Source organism: Anopheles merus, chromosome 2L (genome assembly GCF_017562075.2).
Source record: "Anopheles merus strain MAF chromosome 2L, AmerM5.1, whole genome shotgun sequence".
Lineage (NCBI taxonomy): Eukaryota > Metazoa > Arthropoda > Insecta > Diptera > Culicidae > Anopheles > Anopheles merus.
Window position 1 is genome coordinate 4,293,491 of NC_054083.1, and position 18,003 is coordinate 4,311,493.

Below are 18,003 nucleotides of genomic sequence, written 5' to 3' on the forward strand. Positions count from 1 at the left end.
GTGGACAACAATCGTCAAGAATCTTGGAACTCGTGCACTCGGACGTGTGTGGTCCGATGCAGAACAATGGGGTTAACGGTGAACGAAATTCTGTTTCGTTCATCGACGATTACAGCAAATTCACTGTGGTGTACCTGATGAGAACAAAGGCGGAGGTTTACCAGAAATTCCGTGAGTATGAGGCCATGGTGTGTGCAAGGTTTGGTGTGCGCGTTTCCAAACTTCGATGCGAAAACGGTGGCGAATACAAAAGTCATGAATTTGAATTGTATTGCAAACAAAGAGGCATACAAATGGAATGGACAAACCCGTACACGCCTGAACAAAACGGTACAAGTGAGAGGATGAATAGGACTCTCGTGGAAAAAGCACGCTCTATGTTGGAAGACAAAAGCCTTGACAAAAAGTTGTGGGGTAAGTAGTTCAAACTGCAGCTTATTTAGCTGCTCGAAGCCCTGCTGCTGCGATTGGAAAAAAACTCCTTATGAGTTGTGGAATAAGCAGAAACCCAACGTTGCGAACCTAAAGGTTTTTGGATCGGACGCTTTTGTGCATATACCGAAACAATTTCGTTGAAAGTTTTGCGCTCTTTTAGGACTAGACGTAACAATCTTATATTTTATAGTTTAAACTAATCGCTGCTTTCCAATGGGGTGAGGCGCGAGAGGAGAGAAGTCAGGGCCCACAGGGACGGTCGTCAACGACTTAACAACATACCCGTCGTGGATTTAAGCTTCATTTGGACCGTCCCCCCGTAGCAAGGACTGGTTATCCGATTGCGAGGTAGTGAATAAGTCTCGGCCTGTATGGGCCGGCATGTCCATGTAGGACGTTACGCCAAATTGAACACGGCCCTTTTCCACCGTTGACAAAAAGTTTCTTAAACAAGTGGTCAGAATACGCGTTCTCTCCTCTCCTCATACTTAGTTGTTACATGGCATAACAAAGCTCTAATCGCTCACCCGGTCAACATCAAAGGACCTACAATTTTGTTACCGTTAAGGACCCCTGGTACATGAAATTCTCATTTCTCATCATTTCTTACTATAAGGGTCAATGTTCAGAATATTGTAACAAACAATAACCGTGCTGTCTTGTATCCATCCATTATCCGGCGCTACAACCGCTTTGCGGTCTTGGCCAGCCTCAGGAGTGTCCAAAACCGCTCACGGTCTCGCGCCTTCGTCTGCCAGTCCGTTATCCCGGCCTTAATGGCGGACGCCTCCACGCCATCTTGTCACCTCAATTTGGGCCTACCACGCCTCCTCTGTCCTTGTGGACGGCCTAAAAAGACTGTCTTGTATATAAACTTTTATTACATTTAATTTATTTATTTTACCTTACACAGGTCAACCGGATACATCTAACATCAGTTATCATCTATGCACCTGCACATACGGACCAGACTAATTCAGCTTGCATTGCGGAGCATCGGATGATACCGGACTGCAGCCCGCAGACAACACGGCGTAGGGAATGAGACACCAGAGCATGCGTGGTGCTGACGTGACCGAGCTTCCATCAGAACCAGAAAGATTTTATGATCGCACCTGCATTTTAACATCTAAATAGCTTAGCAAATATACAGAATTAGGCATTAATTAGACACAAAACAATCAGGACATGTTATGTATTGTAAGTTTTGAGAAGTATCATTAGATGGAGGAGTCTATTTTTATTTAGGTCCTTAAACGCACACATTTCAAGAGTAGCTAGCTAGTTAGAGAATGCAATAGAAATAGGCAGAGAGTAGCTTTATTTCAATATTTAAAGTTTTGTTTATATTATTTTTCCGTATCGGTTGGCTAGCAAATGCTAAGATACACCAGAGCATGCTGGTACACCTGGTAACAATTTGGTGAGTAGCTGGATAGACTTTCTTAGAACTGGCTTGTTTGTATATAATATGTATTTGCTCAGTTTAAAAATTAGTCTTTCTTCGGTCGATTGACTTTTGCTACTGGCCTAACTTTCTCGATGGCGCCTATTTTTACGAACAGCTGATCAGTCTTGACCGCATTTGACCCTATTTCGCGATCGCTGCCGAACTTTATCCTAATTGGCCCTATTTTTGATAATCTAGCTGTTTCGCCTTTGGGATATCTTTTTGTCCTTATCTGTTTTACAGCGCCATCTGGTGCTTTCTTCGTATATTATTCGAGCTGTCCTTGACAGCTCGTTGTTTTATAAACATTACGGCTGCTGATCTACACGAGGTAGATATCGTGCCAACACTCCACCACGTAAATCCTTAATATAAGAATGATTTTCTTACAATCAGCACGATATAGCTGGTTCCTAATTTTCGGCCTAAGTGTTGCATTGCTTCACTGCACGATCGCGAAGATCCCCTAACCATCCGGCGGTTGTACCACACATCATCGTTTGGTACCTCGTTCGTTTGGTGTGCTTTCCGAACGGCACCCTTGACGGGGTGACACCTGCGCTTTCCTACGATCAATTCCTCGATCAACTCTGGCCAATCGTGGCATGATATTACGTTTCGCTGATTTTCTTTCTCTCGCGGGATGCAGAAACGTAATTTCAACCGTCCTGTACACCTGTTCTGTAAAGAACATGGTGTAAACATAACCCTACTTGTGGTTGTGTCGGTGAGTGTATGTGTGACCCGATCTCTAATCTGCACATTATTCTCTTTTAGGCGTACTCTAGCACCCAATTGTATGCCTCTGATGATGTGGTGTGTTTGTTTACAACCAAACGACCGTTTGTTTACGACACCGTAGACCGCTAAACTTGATCGGTTTCCTTCAGCCGTAGGATCGCCGATACTGCTTATTTGCTGTGGTGCCATCAGATCGGTGCGTTGTGTCCCGATCGTTAACCTCGACTCGCCTTTCAGGAACGGCAAAGTCGACAGTCCCTGAAAGTGAGCAAAGTCAAAGATTAATTTGGTAAAATATGGTTCTTGGAGCGGCAAACTTAGCTGTTTGGAGGGACGAGTGTTGGAAAACTCGTGTTGCCCGTTGTTGCCACTCGCCGAGATTGCCACGTTTATCCGCCTCGAATTGTCCCTCGCGACGCCTTCTGTGCAGTTCTTCGCCAGTGGCTCTGGCATTCCGGTTACAGCGGTGCATTGTGCCAGTTGTGATTGTACCAGAGCTGCCGCTGAACCAAACGGTGCTCCCGGTACTCTCGATCTCGACGTGTCGTGCAGTAACGTGCTGTGTTGCGTAAGCTGTAAGCGTGTGTTGGTTTGAGAACGTTTATGGGGTCGCCGCGCCGCCTCATCATGCTCAGAAAGAACTATTCCATCCACGACTGCCTCTGTTGGAGAGGTCCACGATTCGATGCACGCGATTCCACCAACTTTACCATCACTCATTGGCGCGTCACACGGCTGCATCCACTGTTTCTGCTGCCGTTGCTGCTGCTGCTCCTCTTGTGGGTGCTGCTTTTGCTGTGGCGACTGTTGTTGAGGCTGCTGTTGTTGCGGCTGCTGTTGTTGCTGCTGCTGTTGTTGCGGCTGCTGCAGCTGCTGATGCTGCTGCTGATGCTGCTGATGCTGCTGCTGCTGATGCTGCTGCTGCTGATGCTGCTGATGCTGCTGCTGCTGCTGATGCTGCTGATTGCATTTTCTCTGTTCCATGTCACGTGTATTGTTCACGGACGATCGAATTGATGCTCTTTTGTTGGTGAACTCAAGCTGGATCCTATCGTATTCGAGCTTGAGGTTGGCCATTTTGAGCTCGAACTCCCTAATGACCATTTCTCGTTCAAGCTGTTGCTTTTTAAGGAGTTGAGCCATCGCAACTTCCTTAGACCGTCTGCTTGACGCTCTGGTAAATGCTTTCGTGCTAGGAGGCATTTTAGCAGCTGGGAGTATTGTGTTCACCACTCCTATGGATAGCTTGTACGCCGAGGCCTCGCCCTCGCATGATGCTGCTCTGTTGGCCTTGTTTTCGCCATCGCAGCTTTCAGCAGGCTTTCTCGTCTTCGCGATTGCTTCCATAGGCGTCTTAGGAATACGCTTCTCCTTCGCTTCGCTCTTGTCCACCTGAATCGCACATAAATCGCACCACCACGCCTGGGGCATTATTCCTGCAGTGACGCCGACACATCCGTAGTGGAACCACTGATTGCACTTGTTGCACAGCACCACATCGTTCACGGTAATATGCCGCTCGCAGCCACCACAATTCAACCCGCGCTTGGTCATCGCAACAACTTTTCACGGAATGTACTTCACGATTTCGAATGTCGAACTAATTTTTAAATGTTGTTACGCCTGGTAACAATTTGGTGAGTAGCTAGATAGACTTTCTTAGAACTGGCTTGTTTGTATATAATATGTATTTGCTCAGTTTAAAAATTAGTCTTTCTTCGGTCGATTGACTTTTGATACTGGCCTAACTTTCTCGATGGCGCCTATTTTTACGAACAGCTGATCAGTCTTGACCGCATTTGACCCTATTTCGCGACCGCTGCCGAACTTTATCCTAATTGGCCCTATTTTTGATAATCTAGCTGTTTCGCCTTTGGGATATCTTTTTGTCCTTATCTGTTTTACAGCGCCATCTGGTGCTTTCTTCGTATATTATTCGAGCTGTCCTTGACAGCTCGTTGTTTTATAAACATTACGGCTGCTGATCTACACGAGGTAGATATCGTGCCAACACTCCACCCCGTAAATCCTTAATATAAGAAGGATTTTCTTACAATCAGCACGATATAGCTGGTTCCTAATTTTCGGCCTAAGTGTTGCATTGCTTCACTGCACGATCGCGAAGATCCCCTAACCATCCGGCGGTTGTACCACACATCATCGTTTGGTACCTCGTTCGTTTGGTGTGCTTTCCGAACGGCACCCTTGACGGGGTGACACCTGCGCAAATAAATATAAACACAAAGCCAGTTCTAAAAACGTCTACCAAGCTACTCAAAATAAATAGAAAGCTACATCCGTAGCAACACTTCATGTGTATCTTTAACTCCTATCCCAGGAGAGCCGGCAGGTGCTAGCAGGATTTTCATTGAAGCATGCAGATGTATTGCTTCACAATTATTAACTAATAGGAATAGAGGAACTTTTTATGTTAATAGATTTCGTACATAAATAAATGTTGAACTTGATTTCATAGTTAGTGTTCGAGCAAATGCGCGAATCGTGCAGATTTGAACTGTGGATTGGATCACATCCGCGCTCGGTCGATTATTTATGTACACATCTCTATCGATCTTAAATTAATAAATAGAGAGCGAAAAGGCTTTTTCCGTCTCTTCATCACCAGCAATTTCTTACAACGGCTTCGGTAATTATTAGCAGCAAAAATCCAAGAAAGAAAAGGAAACTTTCTTCGAAAACTATTCGCGACGAAACATTGGTGCCGTGACCAGGATTGTGCCGATTTCCTGAATATTCCCAATTTTTTCGATAAAGTGCTAAACCCCTTTGCCTTTCATTGCCCGACCGTTACACTGCACTTTACACTACACTCGCGTACACGATAATCGCAGTTTTAGTAAGATGCCAGCTCAACCGTTAATTTTGTCGTCGAGACGAACGATTTTTATTGCCATTTTGGCCCGTTATGAAGAGTTTCTTCAAAACTATCAGCTCGATAAGGAGTCTATCAAGGTGGAAACTCGCATGGCCAAATTTGACCAAATATGCAAGGAAGTTGAGAATCTTCAACAGCAGCTGGAGGACAGTGCAACCACTGCTGAGGAAATGACACACAATGCCACCCTTAGGGAGGATTTTGAACGGCGCTTGATTTGCGTTCAATCGGCATTGCAGGCGAAATATAGGGAAATTCCGCGCAGCGAAGTGTCGCAGCAAGGAGCCGGAAGGAGCCCGCTACAAGGCATAAAACTGCCCACCATCGCTCTGTCGGAGTTTGACGGCGATTATATGCAATGGCTGACCTTTAGGGATACCTTTGAGTGTTTCATTCACGATAATGTTGATTTGCCGCCAATACAAAAATTTCATTATCTACGCGCAGCCCTAAAAGGTGAAGCAGTGCAAGTGATCGAGGCCATTACAATTAGCGCCTCCAAGCTATGAATTCGCTTGGAAAACACTCGCTGAGCGATATTCGAACGAATATCTGCTGAAAAAACGCCCCTTGCAAGCGATGTTCGGCATCACACCAGCGAAGAGGGAAAGTGCGACAACCCTGCACCAGTTAGTGGACGAGTTCGAACGTTACAAAAAAAACTCTAAATCACTTGGGAGAGAAAACTGACTGGCTGGAGTAGCATATTAGAGCATTTACTTTGCACAAAATTTCCCTCTAATACATTGCGCGATTGGGAAGAATTTGCTTCGACCAATGACAATCCGAGCTACGATTCGTTGATTGCCTTTTTGCACCGCCGTATGCGCGTACTCGAGACGCTATTGGTAAACAAAACCGAACCATCGCCTATAGAAGCACCGATACCACCAAGACGCACTAATTTTCCGCGCACTGCTAGTTTTGCTACCACTGACCGCGATGTTAACAAATGCCCGTTGTGCAATATGCCCGCACACTATAACAAAATGCCAGCGATTTAATGCCATAAATCCTGCCCAGCGGTACCGTAAGGTACTTGATGCCTGCTTGTGTTTGAATCGTCTGCGAGACAATCACCGTGCCCGCGATTGCTCCTCACAGTACAAGTGTCGTCATTGCAACTTGGCGCATCACACAATGATTCACACTGAAAGCACTCCCAGCACATCTTTCACTACATTTGCAATGCTAGCTGCGCAAGATGAACCTGCACACACAACACACGCCACTGATGATCACACGGCTAACATACAACGCAGCTACACAGCTGCAATAAAACAATCACCTTCACAAATATTACTACAAACTGCACTTTTAAACGTAACCGATGCACACGGCATCCTGCATCCTGTGCGTGCACTCTTAGACAGCGCATCACAGCCCAATTTGATGAGCAATCGCCTTGCTCAGAGGTTGGCTTTGAAAAGTAGCTGACCGTGCATGCTGGGCTTTGAAAAGTCGTGACATAACCCTCAAAGGAGCAGGACTATACACCAGAACGGTGAGGAGGTCGGTTCGAGCTCAAATTGCTTCACGAGTTGAACACTTTGATTTGGATGTCGATTTTCTGATAGTAGACAAGGTGATCGTTGATCTGCCGGCGCATGATGTTTCCACTCGCAGCTGGAACATTCCTTCGGAATTTGTTTTGGCTGACCCGCAGTTCGATAAATCAGCGCATCGAGATTAATATTATCCTTGGTGCTCGTTATTACGCTTCCTTCTTTACGAACGTAAAATCGCAAGAGCTTGCTCCGAACCTTCCAACTATGCTGAACAGCGTGTTTGGGTGGGTCATGATTGGTCCCACCTCTCCTCAGAATCCTGCATCTCCGACCGATTGCACTGCCGCGTCCTCAATCGTCTGCATGGCATCCCTGGAGGAGTCTCTCGAACGCTTTTGGAAGCTGGAAGAGTTAAGCGTCAATGATTCGTAATCACCTGATGAGCGGCGATGCGAAACATTATATCAAAATACCACTCAGCGCGACGATTCGGGTCGCTATATTGTACGATTGCCCAAACAAACCGACTTCACGGAAAAGCTTGGCCTGTCTAAAACTACCACTTTGAGACGCTTCGAGCTGCTAGAGAGGAGGCTAGAACGCAACCCACAGCTCAACCCAAGACTATCATGCCTTCATGAAGGAGTATTTGGAGCTGGGGCACATGTCACTCATGAGCAACGATAGTGGGGATGAACAAGCGTACTACTTACCGCACCATCCCATATTCAAAGCCTTCAGTACCACCACGAAAGTAAGGGTCGTGTTCGACGGATTTGCAAAAACAAGCACCGGTTATTCCTTGAATGACATTCTATGTGTTGGTCCAATCATGCAGGACGAGCTGCTTGATATTGTGTTGCGATTCCGCACCTACCAAATAGCACTTGTGGGAGATATAGCGAAAATGTGCCGACAAATATTGCTGCCTTCTGATGATGGTCGATTGGTGGCATATTCTTTCGATTCTCGCCCCAAGCTCCGATCTAAGTATATGAGCTCAGCACCGTTACATACGGACTAGCACCTTCCTCGTTTCTGGCTACACGCACACTTATCCAACTAGCAGATGATGAAGGGACTAAGTATGCGCTTGCATCTGCCGCCCTGAAACGAAACTTTTACGTGGACGACTTCATTGGTGGTGCCAATAACGTTCGCGAGGCTGTTCAGCTTCGTAAGGAGTTATCAGCACTACTTGCCAAAGATGGGTTTGAATTGCGCAAGTGGCGTCAAACAATCTGAGCGTTCTCTCCGGCTTAAGCACCGAGCATATCGGCACACACTCATCGCTGCATTTCATATCTAACGAGACGGTCAAGGCACTCGGCATCTCGTGGAAGCCTGAATCGGATGAGCTGTGTTTCGAATCCAACACTGAGGCTGATGAAGCCACGTCGACCAAGCGATCTATCTTGTCGAGCATTGCCAAAATGTACGATCCGCTCGGATTGATAGCACCGGTGATCGTGCGTGCTAAGATGCTGATACAGGAGCTATGGCTACTGAAATCCGGCTGGGATGAACCTGTCCCTAATCACATCTGCAAAAAATAGAAGGCGATTCAGAGCGACTGGAAAACATTATCCGAGTATCGTACTAACCGTTACGTTCTCTTACCCGATGCAACAGTAGAGTTTCACACGTTTACCGATGCTTGGGAGGCCGCCTACGAAGCATGTGTCTATGCTCGTTGTGAAAACGCGGCGGGAGAAGTCCGCATCAACCTATTAGCTTCGAAGTCTCGAGTGGCACCACTGAAGCGCGTCACGTTGCCGAGGCTTGAACTAAGCACAGCTGTCCTGGGTGCCCATCTGCATCATCGCGTCAAGGAGGCAATGCTGATCATGTGCGCCGAATCGTTTTTATGGTCCGACTCAACAGTGAAGCTAAAATGGTTTGCGTCACCTCCCAACTCCTGGAAGACGTTCTTGGCAAATCGAGTAGCTGAGGTGCAACACTACTCTCATCCAAGGCAATGGGGACATGTTCCTGGCACATCAAATCCTGCTGACTTGGTTTCCCGAGGTATGTCGGCAGCACACTTCACGCAGAATCAGCTTTGGAATAACGGTCCAGATTGGCTTGTGCAACCTTCGTCCCATTGGCCCAGCTCAGATCCAGAACCAAGCGATGAGGCGGACCTAGAAACACACCAGGTGAGTGCCGCTTTAGTTTGTACACAAACTCATCCATGGTTTGGCATTTCTTCATCCTTCACCAGAATAGTACGCATCATTACATACTGCATTCGGTTTGTGCGCAACACCAAGCAGAAGGCACAATCACAGCGACAGATACCGCACACCATTGCATCCAAGACGATCACGCCCGAGTACGTGGATGCTGCAAAAACTGTGCTTTGCAGAAGCAGCTAAAAAAGGGAGAAGCATTGATGAAACAATCGCCATTAAGAAAACTTACCCCATTCCTAGATGCAGAAGAAGTAATACGGGTGGGAGGACGATTTAACTTGTCGCAACTACCGTATCAGTCCAAGCATCCAGCTGTTCTACCGAAGAACCACAAATTCACTCGTCTACTTGCGGACGACACGTCGCTGGACGGACGTCACTTGGTAAAAAGCATCGCAAGGAACTGCTTCCGCTGTATTCGGCAAGATCCCGCACTCGCACGGCAGCCGGTTGGCCAGCTTCCACCATCCCGCATCACACCGAGCCGACATTTTTCTATAACCGGTGTGGATCCATTCCGGAACCATTCTATTTGAAGCCAGCGCACCGGAAGGCAGCAACTACTAAGAGCTATCTGTGTGTTTTTGTGTGTTTCGCTACGAAAGCCGTGCATTTGAAACTCGTAGGAGACCTCACAACGGCGGGATTCTTAGCAGCGCTACGCCGCTTCACATCACGACGCGGATTGCCATCGAAACGAAGCAGCGATGAATTCCCGTCCGCTGTTGCCTTTGTCCGACGATCCCAACGAGCTAGCTGCACTAACACCAGCACACTTCCTTATTGGCACATCGATGTTCGCCGTGCCTGAACCGGACTACACCCAGCTGAAATCCTCCACGCTAGATGATCTTCAGAAGTGGCAGCTTTTGGTTCAGCGTTTTTGGAAACATTGGGCCACTGAGTACCTACAAGAAATGCAGAAAAGTTATGCAAGTGGTGGCAGCGACAACAGCAACATACTTCCCGGCAGGTTAGTGATCCTCATGGACGAATCGTTACTCACCACTCGTTGGCCTCTCGCGCGTATCGTTGAAATCCATCCCGGTGAAGATAAGATAGTACGCGTCGTTACGCTTAAGACAGCTAAGGGAATAATTACGCGACCGATTACGAAAATATGCGTTTTACCGCTCAGCACTGATAGCGAAAAGCACGGGTAATGTAGGAAGCAACTTCTTGTTGAAATTCGTCAAACCGCTGCGCAAAGCGACGGAAGAAATGATGGCGTTCGGAGAATTTTATCATGCCTTCCTTTTCTCTCCAACGGCAAATTTGTCAAGCAGCGTTTCGAGCTACCCGTCCCTGGCTCCGCCTCATACCTCTTGCCTGAGCGTGCTGTCGAAGGTTTGGATGTGTTGGAGCGTAAGACGGCCAATCGCTGTCAGCCGCCGTCCATGCTTTTTCCCACCATAGCGCTATCTCTTTCTCGCGTGTGGTCAATGCTCATGAGTTGCTGTGGCGCTCAAAAAAGCCGTTAACAAACATTGCGGCGATGAAGTTTAATTTTCACAAATCATACCAAAAAAGCGCAATGAGTTCAAACGCTGCAATGTAAAAATGACTACGGAATCGCTAGCTCACGCTGGAGGTTTTGCTGTGCAACGCCCAGAACCCTAATGCGCATTAATGCGTTCCGCCCGGTACCAATTTTCATCAACTTTCCTTTTCGCCGGCATCTAGAACGCAAGCTGATTGTGAAACCAGTATACTGGAAAGTTCACTGGCAGTCCCTTGGGCCTGCCATCGAACTGAACGTGTTAAGCATTAAGCATAACTTTGTTACCATAAGCTTTTGCTTTCGTATGGTGTAGATTACACAGATATGCTGAGCCGTCTGCGCAAGGGTGTGAGTGTGCGTGTGTGCGCCAAAACTGTCGCCAAATGTGTTTTCTTCCGGAATGTTAGATCGATCGAAGGAAGGTGTTCATGAAAGGCTGAAAAACGAGTTGAGAACCCTGTAACTGATAACTGATGACCGGGGGAGGGGGTACTGGCACACAGCTGTTGGGAGATTTAACAGTATATCTAAATTGCCAGCGTAGGGAGGGAGGGGGGAGGGGGCTTAGGCCATGGGACCTTTACGATCATCGGTCACAGGCTCTACAATTATTGCCGGCATGAGAGGGGAGGGGGGGGGCAAATGGTTCTCCCGCCACGGGGCCCCAACGACCCATCTTTCCGCGGGCCCTTGTCGCTAATACTCTGTCCACTTGTAAACATACTGCATACTACAGACTAGAGATATTCGACGACCGCCTAGTCCGTCTACCGTTAGATCCGCCGCTGGTTCATGACGGTGTTGTTTTGTTGTGGAGGTACATCCTTCCTCCTGCCTGCTGCGTATGCACCGGACAGGAGACAGTGTGGCAGTATGCAAGTTGCACGCTGGATAGGAGCGGGCCCGCGGCACCGCCATCATTCCGCACATCTGCATGTCCGAAGTGGGTTCTAACCGCGTATGAACCGTCCGCCGTAGCAAGAGCTGACTATCCGGCTACGTGTACGTCAAGTCCTCAAAAGGCCAACATGATCGCGTAGGCCGTAATGACAAGAATAATAATAAGAAAAATAACTTTGAAACGCCATCCGTACCGGGGAAGAGTTTGTTATGACTTTGTTGCTGCCGGGTCTACCGCCGTGGCGCGACAAATGCACGGAATGCACTTGAACAAAGGACATGAACCTACCGAGCCTTACCCATTCCAAGGCAGTGCCGGTCGCACCTCGTCATGATACCAACTCTAAGTCAACAAGCCGCGAGATTCTTGACGGACAGGTGCAGCACCATACGCGCACCGTAATAAACCAATCCAGAATCCTCTTTTGTATGAGTTCAATTCAAGTTTTGATTCCACCTGCGTCCGCTAGCTGAATTGGAAAGAAATGTGCTACATATCACACGCACGTTTGCTTCGATCGTGTTTCTTTTTAACACCCCCAACAGCAGAACCGATCGCAAAGATCGTGGTGCCAATCCGATAGTTGTGTTGTCTCTCAGGTAACGAGATCGAAAATGCATGGACTTTGTAGCCGTAGTGGATGAAACTGTACGCATTTGAATAAAATAGTTTTGGGGATTCCACACGCACACACACACACACACACATGCACGTACGCGTGCACGCACCCGCGAAAGCGCGAACGCAAGCACGCACCCACGAAAGCGCGAACGCAAGCACGCACTCCCCCCCACCACCAGACCACCCCCCCCCCCCTCCAGCAATATTCGATTACGGCTACCGTATCGGGGCCCGCCGAGCGGGGTGGGGAATCGCGACATGATAGAGTGAACGGCCACTTTCCCCGCGCTGTGTGTGTGTGTGTGTGTGTGTGTGTGTGTGTGTGTGTGTGTGTGTATGTGTGTGTCGCGACCCGAAAACTCGAGACAGATTTCTGCACATTTTAAAAAAGTTTCTTTATTTACACTACACACTGTGCTACATGATGCTTAGAAGGTCGTTGAAGCATCTAACATGTTCAAATTAAAATATATTAGATTAGTGTTAGACGTTCTCCTACGCTTGTTTTAAATAGGCTTCTACACCCTCGAATGGCAGGGGCATCGAATGGTCTCATCAGCAGCGGCACGAAATAAAATAAACCATCGATACACCGATAACACTTTAAATCCCAATCCAGCTTCTCCCACAGCGTCTCAAGGTCTCACACAAATTAATAAATGCTAACACCCACCAATAACAATACACAACCGCAATGTACATATATGAATCATCGCATATACCACAACACCCAATCAGCTGGCGGCGGAAGGCACGGGCTGAAGCGCAAGTAAGGCAAGGCAGGGTGAGGGAGGGAGAAGAAGCGGACGAGAAAATGGGCGACAATATTTTTAAATTTTTTGACCGTTTTTTTTGCTCCGCCGACAAAAATAGTTCGTCCATTTCGCCAACAGAGGGCGCTTACCCTGCGCAGGCCTGCGCAGGAATCGCTGAAGTCCCGCTCGGGAGACCAGTCAAAATCTGCCCGCTGTGCAAAGCGACGGAAGAAATCATGCCGTTCGGAGAATTTTATCATGCCATCTTTTTCCCTCCAACGGCAAATTTGTCAAGCAGCGTTTCGAGCTACCCGTCCCTGGCTCCGCCTCATACCCTTCGCCTGAGCGCGCTGCCGAAGGTTTGGATGTGTTGGAGCGTAAGACGGCCAATCGCTATCAGCCGTCGTCCGTGCTTTTTCCCTCCATAGCGCTATCTCTTTCTCGCGTGTGATCAATGCTCGCGAGGTGTTGTGGCGCTTAAAAAAAGCCGTTAACAAACATTGCGGCGATGAAGATGAATTTTCACAAATCAAACAAAAAAATCGCAATAAGTTCAATTGCTGCTGTTGCAAACGCAACTTGTCGGCTCCTCGACAACCGTAAATACCGTTTTAAATAACGACGCGATTGTACTTGTGCAAATTCACAATTCGTTTATTTCGCAAATCTTTACAAGCTTTATGCGGGGTTTTAAAAAACCCACAAGGCTTTATGCGGTATTCCTTGCACGGTATAAAACCTAGAGAGCTAACGTGACCTACGCGCGTTCCTCTTATAACTTTTTTCCCGCGATGGCTGTCGGGCCATCGCTACATCGCGATCATTGCCCTTTTTCCCCGATCTTCGAGAATGTCGACTGTCACTTTGGCGCTCAAGATCCTAACCCCAACACAACCCTGACAGCCGTTTGTTTACCTAATTGGTATGACAGCCGTTTGTTTACCTAACTCGTATAATCACGCGGTTCGTCGGCACGGTTACAAATCCCGCAGTGCAAGTGACAGCGATTTGCGAGGGCGCGCGAGGGCTCGCACGCCATACAAGTTCACTGCTCCAGAGCCCTCGCAATAAAGAGCTTGCGAGCCTTGGAAGTGTCATATGAGCGAGACAGCTGTATGTCAAGTGTATGGCTATCTCTTTCGGGCAAGAAAAAAGCGCCGAAATGCAACGGTGTTGGTGGACAAAATTTAAATGGCCAAAAATTTTGACCACACACACTCTTTCTCCCGGTGCCTTCCCCTGTCCTCTCTTCCTTCAGGCCCCGCTCGCTTGTGTGCTATAGATCATCAGCTGATACTGGTATATGGTAGGGTTGTAGTTGTATCTTGATTTGGCGATTGGTACATATACATAGTACCATACTCTACGATTGGTACATATATGTAGTGTATTTGGTTTTACCTGTGACCTTGACGATGCGAGAGCCGATCAATTCTGGTGTTGAAGCATTATTTGTGCCATGCTGGTGGTTGGCGTTCCGTGCCGTTTCTGATGTGGCCATTTGATCGCCATGTCGATCAACGGTTATGAAGCCAATTTCAAACGAGCGAAGATGAAGGATTGCTTGCGTACCGGAAATTTGATTTTTTATCACATGTGATACTCCACTGTTGATCTCGACCCGATGTAAGCTGGTTTTATCGGCCGTATGAGATAATGTACTCATGTGTTAAAAAATGTCGCATTTTTTTCTTTCCTGATTTTCCCGAAAATTGACCCATATTTCAATACCATTTAACTATTTTAATTGATTCCTCATACAATGCATGGAAAGAGGTAAACTGGTTTCGCCGATTCATTCATCTCCGCTCCCAACCATTCATCACCCGAACTACCCACAACCTCATCATTCCATCCACATGCAACGACATTTCCCTCTTCTTTAACAGCAAAGGTCTCAACCGAAGCTTCTACAGACTGCTGCTTTCCATTTTCCTGTTTCTTCTTCTTCTATTTGCCGTATCCATCTAGCTGGTCATGCCAGCCAATGCTAGCTTTAGCATCTTTTTTAGTTCCACACACCCGGCTGGCCAGTTCTTACTACGAGGGGACCGTCTATATGAGACTTGAACCTATAACGGGCATGATATTATCATCCTTTATGTATCCTTTATTTACAACAATTAAATCTGAAATACCTTACCTGCCGTTTCCCCACAACAATAATACAAAATGTGCGACAAAACGATACATAAACGTCGTTCAACAGATCTTTGGTTTATTTCTTTTAAAACACGATTATAAAGCCACATACATAGGGAAGAAGAAAAAGAAAACCACATACAAAAACACACGTGGGAGGGGGGAGAGAACGGCCACTCTCGGTTCCGTATCAAGATCCTCACTGAGGACATCACGTGCTCACAGTCCTCTTTCAACGGTGAGCCCTCAGGACCGTGATGCACATCATTTTGAACGTGTAAGCAACTGATAATAAAACGTTAGAAATGGACTCTCTCACCCGCAGGTACCCATCTTCTAACATCTGTTCAGCGGGGGATTTAACGGTACGCGGACTGAGCGGCCGCGGGGGACCCCGTCAATGTAGGGGCCCCGTATATGGTAATTCCAACATATAGAACAGTGTGTACAGTAGTCTCAACAAGAACTTCTGTGTTAGATAGGGGCCCCACGGATGAAGGGACTCATAAACTATAAAGATCCAGTAGAGGGATCCTGAGCACCCCCCACCCCCCACCCCCGTCAGTAAACCATTGAAGTGTGGTTGCTTCAAAACATAATGCAACAACATACAATATGCACCCCCCCCCCCCCCCCCCCCCCTGGCTTGACACCAACCGGGGGGCCTCCACTCCTTTTAACGCTTAGGGCTCCCAACACCCTAAATCCGCCACTGCATCTGTTACACATTCTTTGACACACCATGAACAGCTTCCTATTGTCTGTCGTTGCGAACGACTATGGGCTGGATTGTTCAGTACCAGGGGTATGACATGGCCTACCCATCGCGGACAGGCGGGTATGGTACGCTACAAGCTAACAGATCCATTAGGTTAATCCAATGTAGTCCAATAGACTAGTAGCATCCTTGCTGTTGGGGTTTGTAAAACACAAGACGAGGCAAAGTGACATGCGCAATCGAAATCCAGACAAAATCAACTAGTGAACGTGCTTACGAACCTTCTAACAAACTAAATATATGTCATCATGTTTATTCCCCCTTTTGAAAATGCGTAGTGTTTTATGAAAATATAAACTAAATTTATTTTTCTTAATCCCGCACATACAAGTGGAGGCCCTAAGTAGTCACACAAATGTAGGTTTGGTTGAAGCATCTAGCAGGGAAATGTTTTAAACTAGAGAAGGATTGGGTAGCAATTTTACTTACGAGCGGGGGGTGTGTTCCATTTTTTGAAGCCCCTTAAGACCACGGGGCCCCACGCGGCCGCTTAGTTTGGTTAGCGGTTATCCCGCCCCTTCACACACACGCGCATTTCGCTTTTTTTATGCCTTAAAGCGTACTTAAGTGTTATCTTAACCCACTTGCGCACATCTACACGACATCACCATAATAGTGTTATCTTGTTATTTAAAATTTTTAATGTTAACACTTTGACGGTCGCGCACACCACTGAACACTAAGAACATCTTAGGCCGCTGGGGATGAATGTTTGTCGCCTTTTCGAGATTCATCAGCAGCCTGTTCGATACACCTGAGGAAAGATAACACATTTGGTTTAGAGACAACAGATTTAGATGTAGCAATAGTGAATCTAGAAGGAACTCACTTGTGGGATTTTTTCCTGCCAGGAAATTTGACCGCAATCAGTAGTGCGGTCGGTTTGGTCCTGTTGCTGCTGCAGGTATTGTGAGGCAGAAGATAATGATCCGAAGGGTTGAATTCCTGCCCCGAAAGTTGTGAACGACCGCGCTCGACACCGTCCGGCGGCGCAATCGGGGCACCCGGTGCCGGCTGGGCTTCTAGCGTGTTGTGTTGGTACAGCTCGCCTCGTCGCCGTACAGCTTTCGGGGGATCTTCTTGAACGGTTCCTCGTAAGCCCACGTTCCCGGATGGAAGAAAATTGGCTACAAAAAAAGGAATTAACACCACGATTAGCATCCTAACCCCTAGCTTCGCCAAACAATCTTCTTCTTCTTACGTGCTCCACTTACAACTTACCGAATCATACACCACAACGCAACGCACAGTCGCAAACACCTGCGGCAGGCCCATATCGTTTCTGCATTATATCTGCAAGTGAAAAGAGGCCATAGTCTATTAAAATAATGTTTCTTTATCATGATAATCGCTGGATGACCGACGACCGCTGTCTTGTGCTGTGTTGTTCACCACACCACTTTCCTACGCCGGTACATGCGTGTACCGCTTCCGACCGAGCCAGCACGCATTGGGCAGGACTTCTACCACTTACTTTAGCTAAAATGGCACTTACTTACGTAAAATTAAGAACTTAATTATTAAAAAACTTACCAAAATTGATCAGCCAACAACACTGTTTACGTTTTTTTACACACACAACCTAATTTCTACAGTGACAGCAGCCGCGGAGTACCAACACAACGAAAGGTGTCAGGCGAGACGTCAGACGATCTTAGGCGAGGGGTAGGAAGGAGATCGGTGGTGAGGGACGTGAAAGCTCAGCTCGACAGAATCGCTATATGAGGAAGCGAGGCAACTAGACTAGACTAGAGAAATTAGAGCGAGAGGTACCTCACCAACCCTCGCATTGTTTGCCGGGATGTAACAGCTGCAATGTAAAAATGACTAAGGAATCGCTAGCTAACGCTGGAGGGTTTGCTGTGAAACGCGCTGAATCCTAATTCGCATTAACACGTTCATCCCGGCGCTGATTTTCATCAACTTTCCGTTCTGCCGGCATCTAGAACGCAAGCTCATTATAATACCGGCATCCTGAAAAGTTCACTGGCAGTCCCTGGGGCCTGCCATCGAACTGAACATGTTAAGCATTAAGCATAACTTTGTTACCCTAAGCTTTTGCTTTCGTATGCTGTAGATT

General features: G+C 47.2%; 1 protein-coding gene across 1 annotated transcript; it reads right to left on the reverse strand.

The window, feature by feature from the left end:
• Positions 1 to 16,364: 16,364 nt before the first annotated feature.
• On the reverse strand, positions 16,365 to 17,513 carry LOC121594026. Its single transcript, XM_041916887.1, has 4 exons — positions 17,457 to 17,513; positions 17,145 to 17,216; positions 16,753 to 17,050; positions 16,365 to 16,677 (listed from the first exon to the last, which is right to left on the reverse strand). Exons 2-4 carry the CDS (start codon positions 17,150 to 17,152, stop codon positions 16,657 to 16,659), a joined length of 327 nt encoding a protein of 108 aa, XP_041772821.1. The 5' UTR covers positions 17,153 to 17,216; positions 17,457 to 17,513; the 3' UTR covers positions 16,365 to 16,656.
• Between the last annotated feature and the right edge of the window lie 490 nt (positions 17,514 to 18,003).